Consider the following 24,164-nt stretch of genomic DNA (forward strand, 5'->3'; position numbering starts at 1 on the left):
CTTATTCGGGTGGTGCTTTTCCTCAAAATTTTGCACTGTTTCCCGCATTTTACACATCTCCCTAATCTCACCTGAAATGAGGGATTCCTCTGCCGTTTTCTCCTCCTCCTCTGCAGACGAGATCTCCTCCATAACCTCTTGCTGTTTGTTGCTTGTGATGCAGATCCATCAGTTTGTTGGTGGTCAGCTGCATTGGCCAGCTGTGATCATGTGACATTTGGTATCACGTACTACTCGTATTGCAAGACATTGCTCATTTATCAAGTTAAATTTTATTTATTTATTTTAAGAACTTATTGAGATACAGTTAACATGCAATAAACTGCATATATTTAGAGTGTACAGTTTGGTATCCCAATCTCCCAATTCATTCCCCCCCCAACCCTCCCTGCTTTCCCCACTTATCAAGTTAAAATTTGTTAGAAATGTTTGCTTGTCTTGTGGAATACTCGCAGAACAAGTTGCTCGCAATCCAAGGTTTTACTGTATTGGGTTAAATAAAATATTATTAAAATTAAGATCATCTGTTTCTTTTTACTTTTTTTTTAAACATAGCTATTAGGAAACTTAAAATTACATATGTGACTCACATTATATTTGGACTGGGCAGTACTAGTTTAGAAATCCCCAAGAGTAATTACTTTCTCAGAAGTTTTCTGGAACTTCCCTGGTGGTCCAGTGGTTAAGAATTCGCCTTCCAATGCAGGGGATGCAGGTTTGATCCCTGGTCGGGGAAGTAAGATCCCACATGCTGAGGGGCAACTAAGCCTGTGCACTCTAGAGCCCGTGTGCTGCAACTCTTAGAGCCTCTGCACCACAGCTAGAGAGAAGCCCGTGTGCCACAATGAAAGATCCCACATGCCACAGCTAAGACCTGATACAGCCAAATAAATAAATAAATAAATATTTAAAAAGAGCGAGAGAGAGAAAAGATATAAAGGAAAAAAGTTTTTTCTTCCATGGGACTTTAGGAAACCAGCTATTATTTTCCTCTCTATAGCCACCTCCCCCACCTTTTAAAAAAAATACGCTTTCATTTCATTTAATGATACCAGGAATAAAGCCTCTATTAAGTGCTAATTATTTTTTTTACACCTGCTACTCACCTGAGAAGAGTGACAGCTAGTGAAAATTGGGTGGTTGGGGGAGGGAATTAGGAGACATTGGGGAGCAGAAGACCGGTAATTAGTCCAAACTCTTTAGCTAACAAGTCTGAGGTAAAGATCTGAAGGAGGGAAAGTAAAATAGATACTCTTTAAAACAGAAATGTGCCTCTCTCTTAGGGTTCTAGTCTTGCTTTCCCCTCATTTATCTAAATTCATTGAGGATCTGTCATGGGTCAGACAGTTTCCTATCACAGAGAAATCAGATGAGTATGGCCTTGTTACTGCTCTCAAGGAGGTTACAGTAAGGTAGAGAATGAATTTGAATCCAGTCTCATACTCTAAATAAGCACTGTAATGATGGTAGAAAAGAAAATGCTTTTGGAGCACTAGGAAGTCGTGACTTATTCTGCCTAGAAAGGAGACTGAAGGCTTCGTGTATCTTGGATGTGATACTCTCAGGCCAAAAGGCAGATGAGAAGGATGCTTTAGCCTGAGGGGGACAACCTGACAGCAGGCATGGGGAATGGTAGAAGGTGGTCCTTGAAATAGTAGTTTGGGGTTCCATTGTGGGGGATTTGACTGCTGGTCTAAGGATGTTGAATCTTATCCTGTAGACTGGGGACCCTTAGAGGGTTCTAAGCAGGGGAGTGACACGTTCGAGACTATGTGTGCCCTTGGGAAGGATAGATTGGAGGGGAGACATTGAATGCAAGGAGCCTTAACAAAGAGGTCATAGTTAGCCAGGTAAGGGATAGCAAGGGGTCAAGTGGAAAGGAAAGAATATGCACAGTAAACAGTCGGGTGGGGGGTAGAAGGTTGGTGTCAAGCACCGTCCCAGGTTTCTAACTTGGGTCACTAGGAGGTGCCTTTATCCAAAATTGGAAATGTAGGGGAGGATCAGGCTAAAGTGGAACACACAAGATGCGCTCTGGATTTGTGGATAGAGCTGCAGAGGGAGCTGGCTAGAGCTGAAGTGCTTGTGTTTGTGTTTCAGATGGTGACCCTCTTTCAGATGTGGGTTGTTCCCCTCTATTTCACAGTGAAGCTGCACTGGTGGAGGTTCCTAGTGATCTGGATCTTGTTCTCCGCTGTCACAGCCTTTGTCACCTTCCGAGCCACCCGGAAACCACTAGTACAGACAACCCCAAGGTGAGAATTTAGGTAGTGAGTAGTGGGAAGGACCTAGGTTTCCTGAAGCTAACAGGTTGGGATGCATGGGAGGCGGGTGGGTTTAGACTGAAAAAATTGCAGTTTTTGTCTGCCAAGGTTACTTGGCACAGAGCCCCACCAAAACAAGCTGATTGGGAGACCTCCTGCCCCATTCACAGAGTAAACCCCCCCCAGATCTTTCCCTGTAACTTACCTTATGGTTTACATCAAGGTCTGTTTATATTAAAAGCTAACAAAATAAGTAAGCAAATCCTGGTCATTGTGGTCTCATTTTAAGTGTTATTTTCTTCTGTGAACTCTTCTCTGATCTCTAAATTAGATTTTCTGTCACATTCTCTACTAGTGCCCTGCAGTTTTCCTTCATAGAACTTATCACAGTTTATAACTAAATACTATTTTCAGTGTCTGTCTCCCCCACTAAACTAACTATGAAATCAGGAACCACATCCATTTTTGTTTGTCACTGTATATCCAGGCCCTGTCCCAGGGCCTGGCACATAGTAGCCTATTCCATGAATTTTTGTTGAATGAATGAATCTGAGCAAATTTACAGTTTTCCAGCAAACAAAACTTTCTTCTTTGGTCACAAAGAGCCCCTGCCTGTATAAGTCTTTGTATTTCCAAATGCACTTCTCATTTGATCCTCCCAACCAGCTTGTGAGGTCATTTAATATCTATATTTGACAGAAAAAAAAAGAGAGATTTTTCTCATTCATTCATTCAACAAGCACCTGCTATGTGTCAGGCCCTGTGCTGAGCGCTGGGGATACAGAGCTGGATAAGACATGGTCCCTGCCCTCAAGGAGTACTCTGTTTAATGGAGGAGATGGACAAGAAAGCATCTGTTTCAGTGGAGTTGGTAAGTGCTATGAGACATGTGTGTACAGGTCCAGGAGAGCCTAACAGAGGAACTGACCAGCCTCAGAGTAATGACTACCTGATCCAAAGTCTTCCAAGTTGCAACTTGCTCTTTTTTCCATGCTGCTTATGTTCCACTGTACTGCAAGCCTTTCTTTGGCTTTCTGAGTTTCATTCTGCAAAGTAAAATTTATCTGCAAGGTGAGGTCAGTGATCCAGAAGCCCCTCTCTGGCTATGGTAGTGTATGTTAAAAGCCATTATAGAGCATACAGGCTCTGGAGCCAGATGGATGTGGATTGGAAACCCCAGCCCTGTTACTTGTTAATTATATGACCCATATGACTGCATGTTTCTCAGCCTTCAATTCTTTACCCCTAAAAATGTGATAATAATTGCTACCTCCTATAGAGTAATATGAAGAAAACGTGTAATAAAGCATGTTGAGTCATCAAGTAACATTTTCAGCATCCAGCTAAAATGACTGAAAATGTGTCTGTAACATGGGAGGTTTCTGATAATGATAACAACTAGCACTCAGTAGTGCTTTACAGTTTCAGAGTGTTTTCACAAACACCCACATGTATTCTTGCATTTATTGAGCGTGTATTATATACACCAGGAAATGAGCTGTGTACAATCCAGTGAGAAAGGTAGCATGGGGTTCCTGTTTTAGAAATAAGTAAACTTGTCTCAGGTTGATATGACTTATCTGGGGTTACCCAGCTATTAAACCTCACTTAATCCAGATGACACCTAAAATGCCACATCCTTTCCGCTGTGTCTCACTCCCACCTGATCAGTACAAACCCTGGATAATGGAGCTGTCTGTGGTCTTTGAGGACAGACACTGCAAGGTGTTTGGGCCCCTTCACTAGCCTGAGAAGCCATTGCCTCTTGCTTAGCCACAGCAGGGAGACCCAGGCTGGGACCTGGAGCATCCTCCCTGAGGCCAGGCAGGGTTGGCACTAACCAAGCTGGCTCTCAGAAGCCAGGCAGACTGCTAAGTTGCTCCTTATTTCTCTTCATAAGTAGAACAGTGGCCCCTGATATCAGGCACCTACCTCCATAGCATTTGTACTACCTCTAGTACATTCTGGGAAACATCTTTCCTCCCTGAACGTAGTTGCAGTCAACCAACCAGATTCCACACTGCTTTTCATTGGATCCTAGGGAGCACAGCTTCTCCTTCAGGTGTATTGCACAACCCTGCTCCACCCAGCCCACCACCACCACCATCAGACACACACAGCTAATTCAAAGGTATTCTTTGAGTGCCTCCTTCCTTATCCCTTCTCCGGCAGGAGGGGGGGTAGGATTCAGAAACAAACTCACTAGACATCATTCATTTTGTTATTGGCCTATGGGTAGGAGCAAAGCAGTTAACCATACCCAGTTACAAAAGCCTATAGCCAATTCTGCCTCTTACTCATCTTCCCTTGAATCCTCTTTCCTAACAAGAGTACCTGTTTCCTTCTGAGCTAGCTGCAGTTACTAATTTTCATTTCTTTATTTAACTAACCCAAATTTGAGATGACATACTTGTCTGAGGTCAGCCATGCACTTTCTTTGTTTGAGGTTGAAACCTCCTTTTAAGGCTCTCTTTTCTTCCCTTGGTCTGAGACCAGGAAAATACAAAGCAAAACACTAGCTGCCTGGTATGTGGAGGTGTTTCTGCAATTGACAGAATGACCAGCCTTGTACAGTAACTGAAGTTGCACAATAAAAGTCCTAAACAAAGAGCCTGATGTCCCCATTGATGTGAGAGTAAGGGATTCTGGTGGTCCAGAGGTTCTTAGGCCAGTGTTTCTGTGTCATCTGTACTATTTTTTTTCTCCTTTCTTTCCAGATTGGTTTATAAGTGGTTCCTGCTGATCTATAAAATCAGCTATGCCACTGGCATTGTTGGTTACATGGCTGTTATGTTTACCCTCTTTGGTCTTAACTTATTATTCAAGTAAGTACCGTTTGCTTTTTGTTTTTGCTAGTGTTTGGGGAGGAGGGACTGGGGAGATGTACCTTTGTTCCTGGGACAAGTCCTGAATATTAACAAGGGGAACATGGCACCTAGGATAGGAGACTTGGGCTGTGGGGGGTGGGAGAATCAGTGGGCCTTCCATGATTTGTGTCGGCAAAGAGAAAGGAATGTCTGGATAATACAGAGTTAGAGTCTCAAGTCATTGGTTGTACTTTCCAAGAATTTATATTGTAGTGGAAAAGTATAACAACAAAAGTAAGCATAATAATGATTGTAGCCAGTTACCCATAACTGCATCACCCCAGCAGAACCATTTTCCTTTTCCATGTGTGTATTGTTTATTGTAATATCCACTCTACCTGAGTGGTCTTATGCTCAAGGATAGTAGGAGTTGGCAAACTATGTTCTGTGGGCCAAATTGGCCTACCTTCTGTTTTTATAAAATAAAATTTTTTTTACTGAAACACACTCATTTGGTTACACACTGTCTATGGCTGTTTGTGCAGTAAAACAGCAGAGTTGGATAATTATGGCAGAGACTACATAGGCCACAAAACCTAAAATACTTACAATCTGGACCTTTGCAGAAAAAGTTTGCCAACTCCAGACTAGACAGTTGAACTCATGGGACACGGTCGGCCACACCTGGCAATAGATCCACCTAGAAAGGTACAAGACAGGAGATAACAGGGCAGTGTCTTGCAAGTGTCTTCACGGTAGTTCCAGGGCTGAGATATGAGGGAATGAGACCACACAGATGAGTGTGGGAGCCACCCAGGCCCAGAAGCCCCACTTCTCCAAGGAACACATCAGATTTAAAACTCTCCCGGTCCAGATGAAGTGTTCTAATCGCAGGTCAGGTTTAAAATATAAAAGCATTGCTGCTTTAGAACACAGCTGACACTTCCATCTTTAAGAGGTTTCTCAGGAAACAGAGTTAACCTGTGGACTTTTAAGTCCTGCTCCATTTTAAGGCACATAGTTTTTTTTTTAGTGTAGTGCTGTTACAAATAACATTGCTGAGTTGCTTCCTAAGGTACACGACTAGGAGTGGGATTCTGGCTGTTGCTTCATATTGTCATAAGCTTTCCAAAAGATCTATATCAGCATACAGGTTTTCCCCACCCCCAATTAAGGCAGAAGCCAAGTAATTCTGGACTCTGGGACTAGAAGGTACAGTGAGTAAGTAGGGCAGAAAAGGGTAGAAATATAGTTTCCAAAGCTGTAGGCTGTGGATTGTGAGTAATCCTAAGCCTGGGACAATGCATTGAAGCTAGAGATTTAGGATTCAAATTTAAACTCATGACTGTTGGCCTCTTCCCCAAACCTAGTACACTGTAGGCAGGAGTCTCTGAAACTGAAAGGAATAAGTCCTGCTTTATATAGTGAGAGGATACCCATGGAATTCTTTCCTCCAGGGCTGAAAGTACAGGCTGAAAGAATAAACAGGCTCCACAAACATTTATAGGATTTATCAGTGTAGAGTCAACACATCTCATCAGAGAAAACCAAGATACTTCCAGATATCTTCCTAACCTGTGTGGTTAAAAAAAGTAAAAACCAACATTCTCCATTATGTTTTAAAGGTATTTATTCCAGAATAGCAGTTTTCTTTTACTTTGATAAGTGGTATAAGGAGGAAAACATAATTGAGAATCTTGACCATTTTTATGCTACTAATCAGGTTAATTGGTATAAGATCATGATATTTAGTTAATAGATTAAATATTACAAGATTGGTGGGCAAATTCAACTTTCTAAGATAAATATAATTTACAACTTGAAGTGAAGACATACAGTTCTTGGTACAAATGTTTTAACAAAGGTAGTTTTCTATAATAAACATTTAAAGACTAAAGTTTGCAAATTATTGGTCCCTGGAATTACTAAAACAAACTTCCTAATATTATAGGCATATTGTCCTTAGTAAGGAGACTTGGGCCAAAATTTAATTTTGATGACATGATACAGAATATATATAGATGCAACTTAAAATTTTATGGTAACTGGTATGTGTATATTTACTAACTTTATCTTTGTTTTCAAAAGCTGTGGTTGGCAAACTTTTGTAAAGGGCCAAATAATAAATATTTTAGGCTTCGTGGGACAAAAGGCAAAATCTAGGATGGATGTAGGTACTTATATAACGAGAGAGCAAACTCCTCCCTTGCTCCACCCTGTTTGCCTGGCTGGGCTGTCTCAGATGGTGGGCATACTTTGTGCCCACTTGCCATCACGTGAAACATTCTCAGAAGAAGGAGGAGCCTGATGGCGGTGGGTGACCCCTGGGATCATTTTCACTCTCTGCTCCAGTGACACCCAGATCCTGCTGTGCCCTTCCCTCCTTTTGGAGGGCTCAGCTATTTCAACTTGGGCAACTGGCTGGAGGTGAGGCAATTCAGCAGTGAATTGCTAACTTCCAGACTGAAAATTCCACTGCTTAGTGTGCAGCAGCTGCCAGTAGTGGAGTCCCCAACATGTAGGTGCCAACCAGCTGCAAGGCATGGTGATCAGTCAGAGGGGGCAGGCACTGATAACAGAGTGGGGAAGTGGGCAGAAGGGGATACCCTAGCTTGGTCTTCACAACTCCCAGGCCTAGACTGTTCAGGTGGTGCCCACAGGCCATATACAAACAGGCAACAGGCTGGATTTGGTTTTAGTTTGCCAACACTTGCTCCAGTTCTTGAGGCTTCCAACTTTAGGTGCTGCCTTATGTGTCCCAGAGTAGTAATCTAAAGCAGTTGCATCTCAGGGCAGGCCTTACAGTCCATGCTGCTTCCCTTACAGGATCAAACCAGAAGATGCCATGGACTTTGGCATTTCTCTCCTCTTCTATGGCCTCTACTATGGTGTTCTTGAGCGGGACTTTGCAGAAATGTGTGCAGACTACATGGCATCTACCATAGGGGTGAGTGTACCCGGGCTCTTAATACTGCCTCCTGCCACCTCCAAAGAGTTCAGGATAGCATCACTTGTTTGATGGAAGAGAGAAGCCATACAAAATCCATCAAGATATGAGTGGTGTGTGTGGAGATTCCTTCCTTAAAATTTGGAAAGCTAGATTTCAGATGTACCCTAGAATTTTTAACTCTAAGCTGTTATGAGAATCACTTTATCCTGAAGGAAGTTAATACTCACTCAAAAGATACTTATTTAATGCCTCCTGTGCGCCTAGGCATTGTGTATGTGCTTACATTACAGAGGTGTACAAAAATAAACATGGTTCTTACCCAAATGGAGTTTACTGCCTAGTGACAGAGTATTAAAGTAATAAAAGCACAAATAAATTATGTATGATACATTATGAAATTGTATTATTAAAATTATAACTTGAATAGATATTATGAAGGGAAGGTTCATGATGCTATGAACAAATACAGTTGTAGCATTTGACCTAGTCTTGGGGCTCAAAGATAGCTTCCCTGAAGACGGGACTATTGAGCTGACCTGAACATTGAGTAGGAGTTAACCAGATGAAGTGAAAAACGAAGTGTGTGCCAGGTAGAGGAAATAGCGTGTGTAAGAGGCCTGTAGTGGGGAGAAAGGGTGAGCATTTTTAGGAACTAGGCTAATGTGGTTGTAGGACTGAATTATAGTGGAAGTATCTGAAGAAATAATCAAAGGCTAGGCTAGAAAAAGCCATATAGGCCAAATGGAAGATTGTGATTTTTATACTTAAAATACTGGGGGGCTAAGATAGAAAATGACATCGTCAGATTTGCACTTTGAAAAGATCATTGTGGCTGCTTGGGTAGAGAACAGATGGGAGAGGGGTCCATAGATCAGAATGACCCACTAAGAGTATTTGAGAGACAATTGTAGTAGTCTGGGCAAGATGAAGGCAACTTGGAATAGGGTAGAGGTGGTAAAAAGGGAGAGAAACGGACTATTTGAGAGGTATTGTGGGGGTAAGTTTGGATATAGATTGGTTCTGGAGACTGAAGGAAAAAAACATGAAGGAAAGAAAGGTAGGTATCAAAGCTGACATTTCTAACTTAAGCAACTCAAGCAACTCCTTGGATCCTTCACTGAGATAGGAAATGCTGCAGGAGGACCAGGTGGAGACCATACAGAGATTCTTCAAGCTTAAAATACAGGTAAAGTAACAGCCAGTCTAAGAAAGCCAACTCAGTATCCTTATTTCTTTCTTTCAAAATGAAAATATGTCTTTGTTGTTGGTTGCTGTTTGTAAAAATAATACATTCTTTTTGTAATTGTGTGAACAACACAGAAGTGCTTCCCATCTCAGTATCATCCCATTAGACCCTGCCCCAAGAAGGAATTTCCATTTCCAAGTTTAATAGACATTTCTCCAGTTCTGTGCTGAGATAAATGTGTCTCTGTCTGATGAGTCGGGACTGAAAGGCATTCAGAAGTTCTTGCCATGTCAAGGTTTGGCATGTTGGAGAGAAACTCTGGGAGAATATCAGGGAGACTGGTTCTCTTGGAGCGTCCAGATACCAGTCCTAGCTGTTAGGCAGCAGATAGCAATGGAGACCAATTGAGAAGAACAAGAAAGGGTTGGCATTGACTTCATGTGAGGCACCTCAGGAACTGTTGCTGAATTTGAGGCAGTTTTGCAGGTGGGGGCCTTTTGGCTGTGCAAATATGTATATCACTGCTACTATGATCTCATTCGTGTTACAGGCTGGTAGGCTTAGGGCAATTCACGTTAAACAGAAGACTCAGCTATCACCTTGGGTAACGTTAATCAAGTATAATTTTAGGTCTAGGACTTTGTTTCTCAGTATCCTGGGACTATTTTTATTTTTTCCTGTAATGGATCAAATTGAAAACGAAGTGTATTTGGTCACTTTATAGACAGCCTATTAGACTCTTTTCTGAACAGCTGTCTTATGTTTTAGCAACATTTCACTCTTATCTGTTTGTGTAGACTTCAGCTCTTCCTTTAACCAGTTCACTCCCCAAAGAGATTTCCAGACCCTAGATTGTCTAATTACTAACTTCACTTTCAACAGCGGCTGTTCACTAAGACTGCTTCTGTGGCACAGCCAGCTTTTCGAAGTAACTCTCACCGGAATCCTGTCCTTTACCCTCTAGTGATTTCTTTTTCTTCTATTTTTATAGGACCAATTCTCTGATTTTCCCAGGTTGTTGCCAACTTTATCTCAAGGTTATTATCAGCTGCCAACTTAAGCATAGCCTCAGGTGTGTCCCTAATAACCAACCTGCAGAATCCGTTTTCTGCCCAAATGGAACTGAGCTCAGAATTGATCCACAAGTTAGCTTCTCCTCTGGAGATAGAATTATTAAATTGGCCTCCCCAAGGTGAGTTTTGAGCCGGGCCTCTTTCCATGCTCTTGGGAAGAATTGCTGGGTGCTCCAGTGATTATAACTGATAATCCCTCATGAGATAATTCCCTAATCATGATAAATTCCAGCTTCAGCAGGAGACCTGGCGGGAGAATTTCTCATTAGGGTGAAGAGTGCTCAAACACCAGCTCTTGACCTCTCATATTCTCCTTCCTTTTGTGGGATCTCACTAGTTAACCCCACCACTCCACGATAACAGTCTGTCCCAAGGATAAACCCACATACCTCCCTGTACCTCTTAGCACAGAACGTAAGAATCAGTCACATCAGACTTTATTAAAGGGTTGAGGATGAATAGCAGGGAAATAAACTGTACGTATTTGAATGAGGTTGATCTGAGTTGTCGGGCTGCCTGCTTTTCAAAGCTTTCAGACCCTGCCTCATCTACCTCTCGGCCTATCCCTGTATACTGGGTGTCATCTTAGCTCCCACCACCTAGAATCCAATCTGCTCTCATCCAGATGCCTAGACCTAGAGCCTGTGTCCCTGACAAAAATAATGCTGCCCCTCCCCTGCACCACAGGCCAGGCTTCTGAATCCTGGTAGCTTACATGAGGATCTACCTCTTCCTTAGGTAATTGACATTGAGAATGGCTTTCCCTTTCAGAGGAGCCACTCTACCCAGCTGACTCTTTCAGAGGAGTCACTCTGAAAATGCTCCTGTCCAACAGAATGTGACCTTGGTGATCCTGACTACAGACAAGTAATTTGCTGTTTCCCCAGGCTCCCATCTTCGGGGTCACAGGAACAGTAGAATGGCTTGTGATAGCACTAGGTGAGTCACCGGGAGTTAATTCATTCGTTGTTTTCCAGTACTCTTAGCAAATATTGCTGAGACTTCATGACAGGCCTTCTGCTAGAGCTCAGGATGCCAACAGATTAGACCAGGCAGGAACATAGAATAGACTCCAACAGGGGATAAAGGGATAGATTGCACTACCTTAGAGTTCTTTCCAACCCTGAGAATTCTAAGACTCTGTTATTACTGCCCAAGTCTTTGGTCAAGTGGGCCTTGGTCTGCTCAGGAATACCTGTCGTGGCCGCGAGCCACGACAACCTGAATTTCAAGAATGTCACTGGCCTTGATGCCTAAATCTGATCAATGCTTTGGGGAGAACAATTTGAGGAAGCCAGGAGACTCCAGCTTTCCAAACATCCATTGGCCAACTCATTCTTTTATTTATTCAAGCAACAGTTATTTATCAGCCGTCTACAATGTACAGGGTGTGACTGAGTGCAGCCTTTGCTAGCACCATTGCCCACTTCCAGTATCAGTGCTAGTTGTTTTTTTTTTAAACTGTGGTAAAATACACATAACATACTGTCTTAACCATTTTGAAGTGTACAGTTCAGTAGCATTAATACATTTACATTGTTCTGCAACTGTCATCATCATCCATCCATAGGACTCTTTGTTTTGCAAAACTGAAGCTTTATACCCATTAAACAATAATTCCCCAATCCCCGCTCTCCCCAGCCCCAGGCAACAATCATTCTACTGTATGCTTTTATGAATTTGACCACTCTAGATGCCTCATATAAGTGTACTCATATGCAATATTTGTCTTTTGTGACCAGCTTATTTCACTTAGAGTAATGTCCTCAGGTTTACCTGTGTGTCATACGTCAGAACTTCCTTCCTTTTTAAATTAAAGCTAAATAATATTCCATTGTGTGTATACACCATATTTTCAGTCCTGGTTATTTTTCATAGTCTTTTGTATGTTCTGTGATCACAGCTTCTATCTCAGAGAGTCATAGTTGATTTTGAAGCTGCACCAGGTCAGGATTAGGTCTGACTGATCTCTTGGTCCCCTTCTGAGAGTGGTATAACCTAAAAAGATCTGGGATTAGTTTCACAATCCCTAGAAGTGAAACCATGATGTTTTATAAATGTATTAACAAGCATTCTCAATTCCTTTTACAGTATTCTACACTACTCTTTTTAGTGTAGAATAGCGCTTTGTTTTGCCTCATTTGGAAAAATTTGTAACTGTTTTGTTGAGTCAGATTGATTCAAGGGACTCTTGGATGGTGTCTGTGTTTTCCAGCTCGTTACTGTGAGGTCAGAAGCTTGTGACAGCCAGTCAGTCTGGTTTCCATTCACACCCAAAAATCATATTGGGGTGGGGTGGGGGATTGGAGGATTGTGAAATAAGCTTATTTCTGGGGCTTCCTTCTCTGCGAGAGTGATTGGGCAGGCAGGGTAGTAACACACTGTGCTGCACTGGGCCAGGTGTCCTACTTCACATTTTCTATCTCCTGAGCAAATTGCTGTGTCCCAGATAGTATGACAGAACTAGCTGCCCATTCATCTGACTTTAAGTAGTAGAAAGAGCTAGGGGGTTAGAGTCAAACAGACCTGGTTTCAAATTCTCCTCCACTTTTAATTATCTGTATACTCTTGAGCAAGTTGCTTTACCTTTCTGATCTTGTTTTCTTAGCTGTGATAATATTACCAGCCTTACAGAATTGTGGTGAGGAGCAAATGGGTTATTGTCAAGCACTGTGCAGAGTAGCCTGGCCCACAGCAAGCACTAACATGGTGAGGATGGTGATGAGGGTGGTAATAGCGGCTACCCTTTACCACGTACGTACTGTACAGTCCTGCTGTGCTGTAAGGCTACATATTTTATATCTGTGGTCACCTGGAGCACAGGGTCCTTGTAGAATTTGTCTTTGTATCTTCATCATACTCAACGCACAAAGTAAGACAGAGACAAGTCATCAACCATGAGCATTGCCAGTTCTCTCTCGATGCCATCTATTGTCTAAAGTCATCTTACACCACTCTGTGATATGGAATCTCCTCCACTGTAATGCTGGAAATGGGTATTTTATTCAGTTTTTCAACAAGTATTTCTGAAATCTGCTTGAACTGACTGGGAGCCAGCTCAGCCCAGCCACAAGCTCTCTCTGGCTTCAAGTGAGGCTTTCCTCCTTGGGCGTTAGTGTCCTCGCTAGTCCAGGGAGTGGACCAGAAGAGCCCACAAGGCTTTCATGGCATACATTTCTTGTGATGGTCAGTGGTACAGATTAAAACTCATATATCCTGAGCACCTACTACGTGCAAGCTCCTGTGCTGGGATTTTGCGTGTTTTCTCAGTGCGTCTTCCCAATACCATATAAAGCCGGGGGTAGCGTTCCTGTCCTACAAAGGAGATATCTGACTCTGTTCAACTGGAGAGCCTACTCTCCCACTTTGAGTAACCTCTCTTCAAACCTTCTCCACTCTCAAACGTCTCACACCCTTTCCCTCTGTCCCTTCATTCTCAGCAGATGACTTTGCCTCCTATTTACTTGAGAAACTAGAAAGCAAACGGGAATCTCCACAATTCCTGACTCCATATCTACAGATTTATTCCTCTTTGCACCCGTCTTCTCCTTCTTCCCTCCAGTAACAGTGGAATAAGTCTCCTTTCTCCCATTAGAGGCCAGACCTACCTGTGCTCTGGGTTCCACACCTCCTGCCTGCTTAAGGACCTGATATGCTGTTGACTTCCTTTTTCACTCATGACTTCAACTTCTCCCTCTACTGGGCTCTTCCCATTAACCTTTTAAGTGTTCTTTTTCAAAAATATCCTTTCTTTGACCTTCTTCTCTATCCTTTCTTTGACCTTCTTTTCTAGCTACTGAGCCATTTCCTGTCACTTACAGCTAAACTTATAGAAAGTTTCTGTTTCCTTTTCGATCACCTTTCACTCACTCCTTGGCCCATTCTAACTGACCTTGGCTCATACCCTTCTTCTGAAGTGACTCTTATTTAGGTCAGCAGTGACTCTGTGTCACTCATTCTGGTGGATTGATTCTGATCTCAGCAGTTGATTCAGCACTTCTTCCTTCTAAAAACGATTCCCCCCCCCCTTGACTTTTGTGACATTACCCTGTTCTGGTTTTCTTCCTGTTTCTCTGATATTTTCTGTCTCCTCTGCTAACTTTCCTTCCCCTTAAATGTTGTTATTCCTGTGAGCTTAAGGAAAAACCATCTTCTCTGCTCTTCATCTAGGTATCTCCCTTTTCTTTTTCTGTGGCTTGCAGATCTCTAATCCAAAACTCTTCTGAACCTCAGACCTTTACTATTCCACTCTCTCTTTGGTATCACCAGCCTGTTCACTTCTCTCAATTTTTACTGCCATCAAATTAGCCCAAGCCATCACCTTAGCATACGCCCCCATCATCTATTGCATTTAAAGAATTGTAATGGTCTCTTAGCTGGTGTCTCTGAATCCATTTTGGCCTCATCTCCAATCCATTTTTCACATGGAAGACGGAGTGATCTTTTAAAAATATATTTGACCATGTTTTTCCATACTTAAATAAAGCCTTTAGATGATTTCTCATTTCAAGTCCAAGATCCTCCATGTGGCCATAAGGGCATTAGGTTCCTTTCAGTTTCTCAAGTGCACCAGGTCCTTCCTGCCCCAGGGCCTCCTCTTGTCATTTCTGCTTTTCTTCATCTCATTAACTGCCACCCATCCTTTACCTCTCAGGGTAAAATGCCACTCCCTTGAGGAAGCCTCCTCAGATGACCTAGGCTTAGTTAGGAAACCCCTTCATTGTAGTGTTTTTTGATAGCCCTTTTAATGCCTTTTAAGTAATTCTCTTTTTTTAATTGAAGTATAGTTGCTTTACAATTAAGTAATTCTTATTTTAGCCTTTTAAATAATTAGTTCTCGCTTTGTGTAAATTTTTAAAAATTTTATTGAAGTATAGTTGACTACAATGTTGTATTAGTTTCTTCTGTACAGCAGAGTGACTCAGTTATACATATATGTATTCCTTTTCATATTCTTTTCCACTGTGGTTTGTTACAGGATATTGAATATAGTTCCCTGTGCTCTATAGTAGGATCTTGTTGTTTATCCATCCTGTATATAGTAGTTTGCCTCTGCTAATCCCATTCCTTCCCTCCCCCTAGCCCCCCTACACCCCCACCCCCTGGCAACCACAAGTCTGTTTTCGTTTCATAGATACGTTGATTTGTATTGTATTTTAGATTCCACATGTATGTGATATCATATCGTGTTTGTCTTCCTCTTTCTGACTTCCTTCACTTAGTGTGATAATCTCTAGGTCCATCTATGTACATGGCTTTATTTCATTGTTTTTGATGGCTAATACTCCAACGTATATATATACCACAACTTCTTCATCCGTTCATCTGTTGATGGGCATTTAGGTTGTTTCCATGTCTTGGGTATTGTAAATAGTGCTGCTGTGGACATAGGGGTTCATGTATCTTTTCAAATAATAGTTTTGTCTGGGTATATGCCCAGGAATGGGATTGCTGGATCATATGGCAACTCTATTTTTAGTTTTTTGAGGAACTTCCATACTGTTTTCCATAGTGGCTGCACCAATTTATATTGCCACTGACAGTGTAAGAGGGTTCCCTTTCTCCACACCCTCTCCAGCACTTATTGTTTATAAATTTTTTGATGATTGCCATTCTGACCTTGTGAGGTGATACCTCATTGTAGCATTTATTTATTTGTTTGTTTGTTTGTTTATTGGCTGTGTTGGGTATTTATTTATTTATTTATTGGCTGTGTTGGGTCTTCATTGCTGCACATGGGCTTTCTCCAGTTGTGGCGAGCAGGGGCTACTCTTCATTTTGGTGCACGGCCTCCTCATTGCAGTGGTTTCTCTTGTGGTGGAGCACAGGCTCTAGACGCGTGGGCTTCAGTAGTTGCGGCACATGGGCTCAGTAGTTGTGGCTCATGCTCAGTAGTTGTGGCGCACAGGCTTACTTGCTCTGCGGCATGTGGGATCTTCCTGGAGCAGGGATCGAACCCGTGTCCCCTGCATTGGCAGGCGGATTGTTAACCACTGTGCCACCTAGGAAGCCCTCATTGTAGTTTTGTTTTGCATTTCTCTAACAATTAGCAATGTTGAGCACCTTTTCATGTGCCTGTTGGCCATCTGTATGTCTTTTTTGGAGAAATGTTTGTTTAGGTCTTCTGCCTATTTTTCCATTGGCTCGTTTGTTTTTTTGTTGTAGAGTTGTATGAGCTGTTTTTTTGGTTTTTTTTTTTTGGAAATCAAGCCCTTGTTGATCACATCGTTTGCAGATATTTTCTCCCATTTCATAGGTTGTCTTTTCATTTTTTATTTAGGTTTCCTTTGCTGTGCAAAAGCTTGTAAATTTGAGTAGGTTGCATTTGTTTATTTTTGGTTTTATTTCTATTGCCTTGGGAGACTGACCTAAGAAAACATTGGTATGATTTATGTCAGAGAATATTTTGCCTATATCTACCTCTTCTAGGAGGTTTATGATATCATGTTATATTTAAATCTTTAAGCCATTTTGAGTTTATTTTTGTTCATGGAGTGAGGGTTTGTTCTCACTTTATTGATTTATATGCAGCTGTCCAACTTTCCCAGCACCACTTGCAGAAGAGACTGTCTTTTTCCCATTTTATATTATTGCCTCCTTTGTCAAAGATTAATTGACCTTAGGTGTGTGGGGTTTTTTTTGGGGGGGGGGCTCTCTGTTCTCTTTCACTGATCCACATGTCTGTTTTTATGCTAATATCACAGTGTTTTGATTACTGTAGCTTTGCAGTATTGTCTGACGTCTGAGAGAGTTATGCCTCCTGCTTTTTTCTTTTTCCTCAAGATTGCTTTGGCAATTCTGGGTCTTTTAAGGTTCATATAAATTTTAGGATTATTTGTTCTAGTTTTGTGGAAAATGTCATGGATAATTTGATGGGAATCACATTAAATCTGTAGATTGCTTTGGAAAGTACTGCAGTTAAATATTTTTTTTAGATGTCAGTTTCCCCTAGCTGTAGGTTTCATGAGGACAGAGGCCAGATCTGTGTTTTTCCAGCATTCTAGCGCAAGGACCTAGTCCAGTGGCTGGTACTTAGTAGGTGCCCAATATATTTTGATGGAGGGAAAGAAGAGTTTCCCTCTTGCTTGCTCAAGGTCATCAAGATAGCAGGTGAGAAAGGATGGAAATGTGGTCTTTCCAATCCTGACAAACTATGTTGGCCCCTCGAGCCCTTTCCACACTGAGGCATCAGGCTCTTGAGGTTAAACCAAAATTTGCCTCCCTGTACTTTACCCTACTCAGCCTCAGTGCCTCCTGATACGGTCTTTGTGTGTTCTGTGAACCGTGGGGTTGCTGGGACCTTCCTGACTTGACAGCCTCACCTGATAACTTTGTTGAAACTTTGTGGGATTTGACCTTGCCAGCCTGTTGCCACATTAGCTTGCAGGGAAAACTCCAGAAGCTAGGGCCCTAATAGGCATTTTCCTGGGTGTCCCTCCTAATCTCATTATCTCATCCAGGTTCTCTGTGATCCTGTATCCCTTGCCCCAGTGTCCTGGGGCAGAACTTGGGGATGATTTGAGGTAAAGGCTCTTCCTCAGAGCTCTCACCCGTCTCCTGAGTTAGAGTGTTCCCACTTCTTTCACTGCCAATACTGTGGGCCAGAGTGAGTGGCCGTGTTCCTGTGCTGCACAATTGTGCAGGGACTTCAGTGTCAGAGCTGGACCCAGACTTCTTGGTCTCTTTTCTCTCCGTTCAGTTGATGTGCCTAGAAGTTCTAAGCCAGACGCATTTCAGAGCTGTAAGTCTCTTGTGTGCTGGAGAAGTATTTCGCAGAGGTCCCCCCCAACACTAACATTCAGATTCCAACTTTGGAGAGTAGCAGTTAGTGGGCTCCCACAGGTTTGGCTCTGCCCTAAGTTTGTACTCTCGGTAAACAAATCAGAACCTTTTGTATTACTGGCCCTCAGTGAGCTAAATAGCTGATCTTTCTGCAGTGTTCAGCAGATATTAATGGATGTCATGGGTGGAACTTGGGTTAGGAGTCAGAGGGGCTGGGTTCTCGTTGCAGCTAGTTTCTTTCCTTTCGGGGCTTTGGTTTCCCCAGGGCCAGGGCTGGTCTGATGTTCTGTGATAGTAATAAGCTCGCCACTTCAGATAGTTTGCAAGGTGGTGAGGTGGGGGTGAAGGCAGGAAGCTCTATATTCATGGATTCTTTTTTTTTCTTTTTAATATTTATTTATTTATTTGGCTGCATCAGGTCTTAGTTGCGGCATGTGGATTTTTTGTTGCGGTGCATGGGCTTCTCTGTAGTTGTGGCACACGGGCTCAGTAGTTACAGCTCGAGGGCTTAGTTGCCCCGTGGCATGCGGATCTTATTTCCCCGACCAGGGATTGAACCAGGTCCCCTGTGTTGGAAGGCAGATTCTTAACCACTAGACCACCAGGGAAGTCCCTGTTCATAGATTCTTGGGGCAGTGTGGCATCTCTGCCTTCTACCCCTGAGGACTCTTGGGAGTCAAGAGAGGCCATTTCTCAGAAGGGCAGCTTGGAGTCAGAGAAGCCCCCATATTGAGCAGAGATTCTGGCAGGTGTAACTGTGTCTGCTCTGGCTGTTGCCATCCTCCCTACTCCCTATCCCAGCACCTGTATGCCCACCCCTCCCCCACTGCTATCCCTCACCCAGCGTCAGGGCTGTGGCTTTTTCAGAAGACAATTGCTTGGAAATAAAAAACAGAGCAAACTCAAGTTAAGAGTACAAAAAGGCTAAGTATAATCTATTTCCCTTATTATAATAATGTAGAAACTTTTTAAAAAATACATTTTATAAGATGTGAAAGTTCTGGAGATTGGCTGCACAGAAATGTGAATATACTTATTAACATTACCAAATTGTATATTTAAAAATAGTTAAGATGGTAAATTCTGTTATGTGCGTTTTACCATAATTTTTAGGACAATGAAAAGAAAAAAAAATAGGTCTTAGACTATTTCAACAAATAAAATTCAGGTCTTTTCTCCTTGGGGTGACGGGAAAATGCTGTATAGCTATTTAACTATAAACCACAAGGAAAGTATGCAAAATTTGGAATATCTTTTTGAGCATGGAATTGGTTATCCATTGTGATTAACCACGGTAATCAATAATCTTTTAAGATATGAGCGTACCTCGTTTTAGTGTGCTTTGCTTTATTGCGCTTCGCAAATAATTAAGGTTTCTGTTTTTACAAATTGAGGGTGCGTGACAGCCCTGCATCAAGCAAATCTGTCAGCACCATTTTCCAACAGCATTTGCTCACTTTGTGTCTCTGTGTCACATTTTGGTGATTCTTGCAATATTTTGAACTTTTTCATTATTATTACATTTGTTATGGTGATCTGTGATCTTTGATGTTATTGTGATTGGTTTTTTAGGCATAATGCTATTGCACACTTAATAGACTACAGTAAGTATAAACATGTTTAAATGCACTGGGAAACCAAAAAATCTGCATGACTTGCTTTATTGTGGTGTTCTGGAACCAAGCCCACAATATCTCAGAGGTTTGCCTGTAATATATGTTCATTAAGGAAAATTTGAGTACAGAAAAGTAGGCAAAAGAAAAAAAATCATGTATAATCCTACTACCAAGACATCACTGGTGTGAGATCTTTTGATAGATTTGGGCTTATCTTTATATATGGTACCAATAATACTGTGCCTCCAATTTTGTACCCTGCTTTTGACACTTAATGTTATATTGCAAGCTTCAGTTGGCTCACTGCCTGTCTAGTCCCTTGAGTGTAACTTATTGAGGCATTCTTCTGTTGTTGGTCATTTATGGTTATTTCCATTTCTTTGCTTGTTTTTGTTTACTTTTGATAAAATATATGTAACATAAAATTCACCGTTTTAGCCATCGTTAAGTGTACTATTTCCAAAAGTTTTCATCACTCCAAACAGAAACTGTGCCCATTAAGCAATAACTCCCCATATCCTCCTCCCCACCGCTGATTACCTCTAATCTATTTTCTGTCTATGCATTTGCCTGTTGTAGATATTTTATGTAAATGGAATCATATACAGTGTTTATCCTTTTATGTCAGACTTACTTTACTTAGTATAATTTTTCCAAGGTGACTGCATGTTGTAGCATGTATCAGAACTTCATTACTCATATGACTGAATAACATTTCATTGGAGGGACAGACCGCATTTTGTTTATCCATTCTTCTGTTGATGGGCGCTTGGGTTGTTTCCACCTTTTAGCTGTTTGTGAATAATGCTGCTATGAGCATTGGTATACAGGTGTGTGGTTAAGTCTCTGTTTTTATTATTTAGGAGTACGTACCTAAGAATGGAATTGCTGTGTCGTATGGTAATTCTACATTTAACTTTTTGAGGGATAGCTAAACTCTTTGCTTCTTTAATTATAAATAACACTTAAATGAATATCTGTATGCATGAAGCTTTTCTGATATTTCTACTACTTCTTTAAATTCCTTAGGGTGAAATTAATAGGTTAAATGGTGTGACAGTTTGAGATATCATGCCAAATGGCATCCAAAAGGGTTGAACCTCTTTTGCTGCTGCCACAAGTGTCTGAATGTCCTTGTCACCAGGCCAGCGTTGCACCTGGTGTTTCACTGTTTTGAATCTTGGAGAAGAGATGTTGTCCTCTGTGGTGGGAGCGTTATCTGGCTGCAGAGTGGCTTAGCTGACGTAGAAATTCTGCAGCAAGAGTGCGGATGATTTTTGACTCACCCTCGTAGTTCCCAGTCACCTGCCCTGAGCCCTTCTTCCTCCACCCACCCAGTCTTCAGGTCCTATCAGATCTGACTTCCTTTCACCCCATCTGTCTAGCAAAGATGAGGACGATCTGGTGTATGAGATATTCTCCTGCTCTGGGGCCTCTCCCTGCCATGTCACTTCATCTCCAGAAGACCTGAGGCCTCTGTGGTACCTTCCCATGTTGGCTGATTCTCACATCTTTTCTGTCTTTTCCTCCTGCTCTTCTCTCCCAGTTCTACAGTGAGTCGGGCATGCCCACCAAACACCTCTCGGACAGTGTGTGCGCCGTGTGTGGGCAGCAGATCTTTGTGGATGTCAGTGAAGAGGGCATCATCGAGAATACGTATAGGCTGTCTTGCAATCACGTGTATCCTGCCTGGAGCTCCTGGGCCACATCTCTCTTGCCACGTGCACACTCTAGTCAGGGAGGGGGAGGGGTGGGCCTGCCCCTGGGTGTGCTGTCCAGACCTTTGAGGGTAGGGGAGTCACAAAAGGGAGGCATTTGGGTGATGTCCTCTGCTAGGGAAGCCGACCCCCAGGAGTGGAAACGGCTGCCTTCTTCACTCTTTCTCACAGATGGGAGCCACTCTTACGTAAACAGCATTTATAGCCTGACTGGATCAGAAAGGAGACTGGCAGCTGCCCTGGCTGCCCCAAGACTGGGTCAGTCACAGGGCAGGAGTATCCTCTAACTGGCTCCCTCAGTTTCAGAATCAAATCCCCCTGAATACACGGTAATAATCCCTCTTCTGACATTCACCACGTCCTTGCTCAGCTCCCATTCTGTGTCATGTGTTATCTCCATTTTGTCCCATAATAGCCCTGTAAGGCAGAGTTCATTATTCTCACTTCACTTGTGAGGAAGCAGGGTCAGAGAGAAGGGACTCACCCGAGATTACACAGCCCATAAGAGGTGAAGCCAGGATTTGAACCTTCCTCCAGAGCTAGAGCCTGGGCACTTGAAGACCAGCATGGGGCTAGAGTGCCATCCCGGCTGCCCACCATTTCCTTTGACCAGTCGTGCTCAGATTCCACGAGTTCTGCATCCGCGGCTGGTGCATTGTGGGAAAGAAGCAGACGTGTCCCTACTGCAAAGAGAAGGTAGACCTCAAGAGGATGTTCAGCAACCCGTATCCTTTGTTTGGGTTCTTGTTGGGAGTGGGCAGTGGTAAGAAAGTACTGGCCTGCATTTGGGTGGGTCTTGGGGCCCTCCCGCCTGCCTCCAACCTGGTACCTGCCCACCAGTCCATTTGGCTTGTGGTCTAGGAAAGTAGGTGGGATGTGGGGCAGGACCAGCAGCTCAGCTTCTCCTCATAGTTGAGGATCCCTCAAGGGTAAGTGGGTACGTGATAGCAGCTACCATTTACTGCTTGCTTACTGTGTGCCTGGCACTGTGCTAAGTGCTTTACTCACATTCGCTCACTTGATTCGCTAGAGCTTTATGACCTGGGTAATATTATCCTCATTTTACTAGTGAAACAGTTTAAAGATTGAATAATTTGTTCAAGGTGATACAGTGAATGGGTGGTGCTATACCTATGACAGGCAGGTCTGGAGACCAGCTCTGTGCCTGTGAGGGCCTGCAAGGCGGGGGGAGGGGCTGTCCCCATCCACTGTTAACACAGGACCTGTCCTCCTCTGCGCTGCCCCTCCCTACCTGACCAGCCCTCCCCACTTTGCCTTCAGCCTCCACTAGCTCCCCACAGCCTGCCTGTCAGAAAGTGCCCGGCTGCTTCTTTGCCCCAGCCCCCCCCCCCCCCCCCCATTTACCCTGGGATCCAGGGACCTCTCCCAGCTGCCCTTTCTCTCTGCGCCAGGGTCCCCTGTTCCCTGGACACTAGCTGGGCTGTGTGGGGCCACTGTGTTCCCCCTTAAAGTTCGTTGCTTGGTTCTTCCAGGGTCTCGTTTAGTAACTGCATGGTCAAGCTGAGGGTTGGGGCTTCCCAGGTCTTAGGACTGGGCCAGGTGTGGTTTCTGATGCCTTCAGAGGGATTCCCCATAGTCTCATGAGGTTCAACCTGTGCTTTCCCCAAAGCTGGATTCCCAGGCTCCCTCTCCATGTCTTGCCTGGCAGTTAGCTATAAAATGAAAGGAAAGGACTCATCTCCAGGGCCACTTGGCCTCAGTAGGGCCTGGTGCTCAGTACCCTTGGGTGGGGTTTCCATAGAGCCTCTGCCAGGGGTTATCCACTGCGACCAGCCTCTTGCTCTGCCCCCTTATGCCTCTGTCCCTAGACTCAATCCCTTCCTTGACCTAGAAAACCTCCCATTTTGGACATTACAAGAACCTCTGGGTTACCTTATCCCACTCCCCACCTCCCGGAAGCCATTGTCACTAGTAACTTCAGCAGTCTCGAGCACACAGGTGGTCCCACCTTAGAGAGAGCGTTATACGGAGCCCTCTCTGCATGTTGGTCATGAAGAGCTTAGTTTCACCCCTCCATCCTCTCCCTCGTCTGTCTGATCTTCTGCACTGGTCCTCTCTGCCCTCCTTCCCCCATTCTCTGGGTTTAGCCCTGCATTCCAACCTAGAAAGGCTGGGTGGGGCTTTCTAGAAAGCAGCTCCCTTTCTTTTTTTAGGCTGAGTTCTGTGGAGCATCCGGAAAGTGTAGGCAGAGCCTCTCATCCATCCCCTAGACCAGCCTTAGCAGCTCAAACCCGTAGCCTCTTTTCTTTAACACACTGACAGCTGGGAGAGGCCTCACGTCATGTATGGGCAGCTGCTGGACTGGCTTCGATACTTGGTAGCCTGGCAGCCTGTTATCATTGGCCTGGTGCAAGGCATCAACTATATCCTGGGCCTGGAATAGTCAGGAAGAAGAGCATCCACCCACCATGGACCTCAGGGCACTCTCCTCCCTGCCCTCCAGGACCTCCTGGGTGGGAAAGACTCAAAGGGGCACTCGGGCCACTCAGGACCCCTCCGGCTGTGTCTGGGCTGGGGAGGGATATGATGGAGAGCCAGCCAGTGGGGCTGTCAGCAGTGGGGGGCTTTTTAAAAGAAAACTATTTTGATGAATATATTTAAAAACCTTTTTTATTGTGGAGCATAGGAATTGCCCCAATTCCTCCAGGCCTCAGCCTCTCTGCTTGAGCAGGGCAGGAGCAGAGCCACAACATTTTTGGTGTAAAGGGGCCATCTCACCTCTGGCTGAGAGTCCCAGCCCCACTCCC

General features: G+C 43.5%; 1 protein-coding gene across 2 annotated transcripts in view; it reads left to right on the plus strand.

Annotated features, from left to right (window-relative positions):
- The window catches only part of RNF121 (ring finger protein 121), an 84,444-nt gene extending 60,407 nt beyond the window's left edge, over window positions 1–24,037 (plus strand). For both annotated transcript variants that reach the window (XM_057747514.1, XM_057747515.1), the window contains 6 exons: window positions 2,101–2,255; window positions 4,982–5,089; window positions 7,898–8,018; window positions 21,225–21,358; window positions 22,020–22,121; window positions 23,680–24,037. In XM_057747514.1, the coding sequence (XP_057603497.1) occupies window positions 2,101–2,255; window positions 4,982–5,089; window positions 7,898–8,018; window positions 21,225–21,358; window positions 22,020–22,121; window positions 23,680–23,800 (741 nt within the window). In that variant the 3' untranslated portion in view covers window positions 23,801–24,037. The remainder of the gene's footprint in view (window positions 1–2,100; window positions 2,256–4,981; window positions 5,090–7,897; window positions 8,019–21,224; window positions 21,359–22,019; window positions 22,122–23,679) is intronic.
- Window positions 24,038–24,164: the final 127 nt, after the last annotated feature.

The sequence above is a fragment of the Hippopotamus amphibius genome, chromosome 9, assembly GCF_030028045.1.
Source record: "Hippopotamus amphibius kiboko isolate mHipAmp2 chromosome 9, mHipAmp2.hap2, whole genome shotgun sequence".
In the NCBI taxonomy this organism is placed as follows: Eukaryota; Metazoa; Chordata; class Mammalia; order Artiodactyla; family Hippopotamidae; genus Hippopotamus; species Hippopotamus amphibius.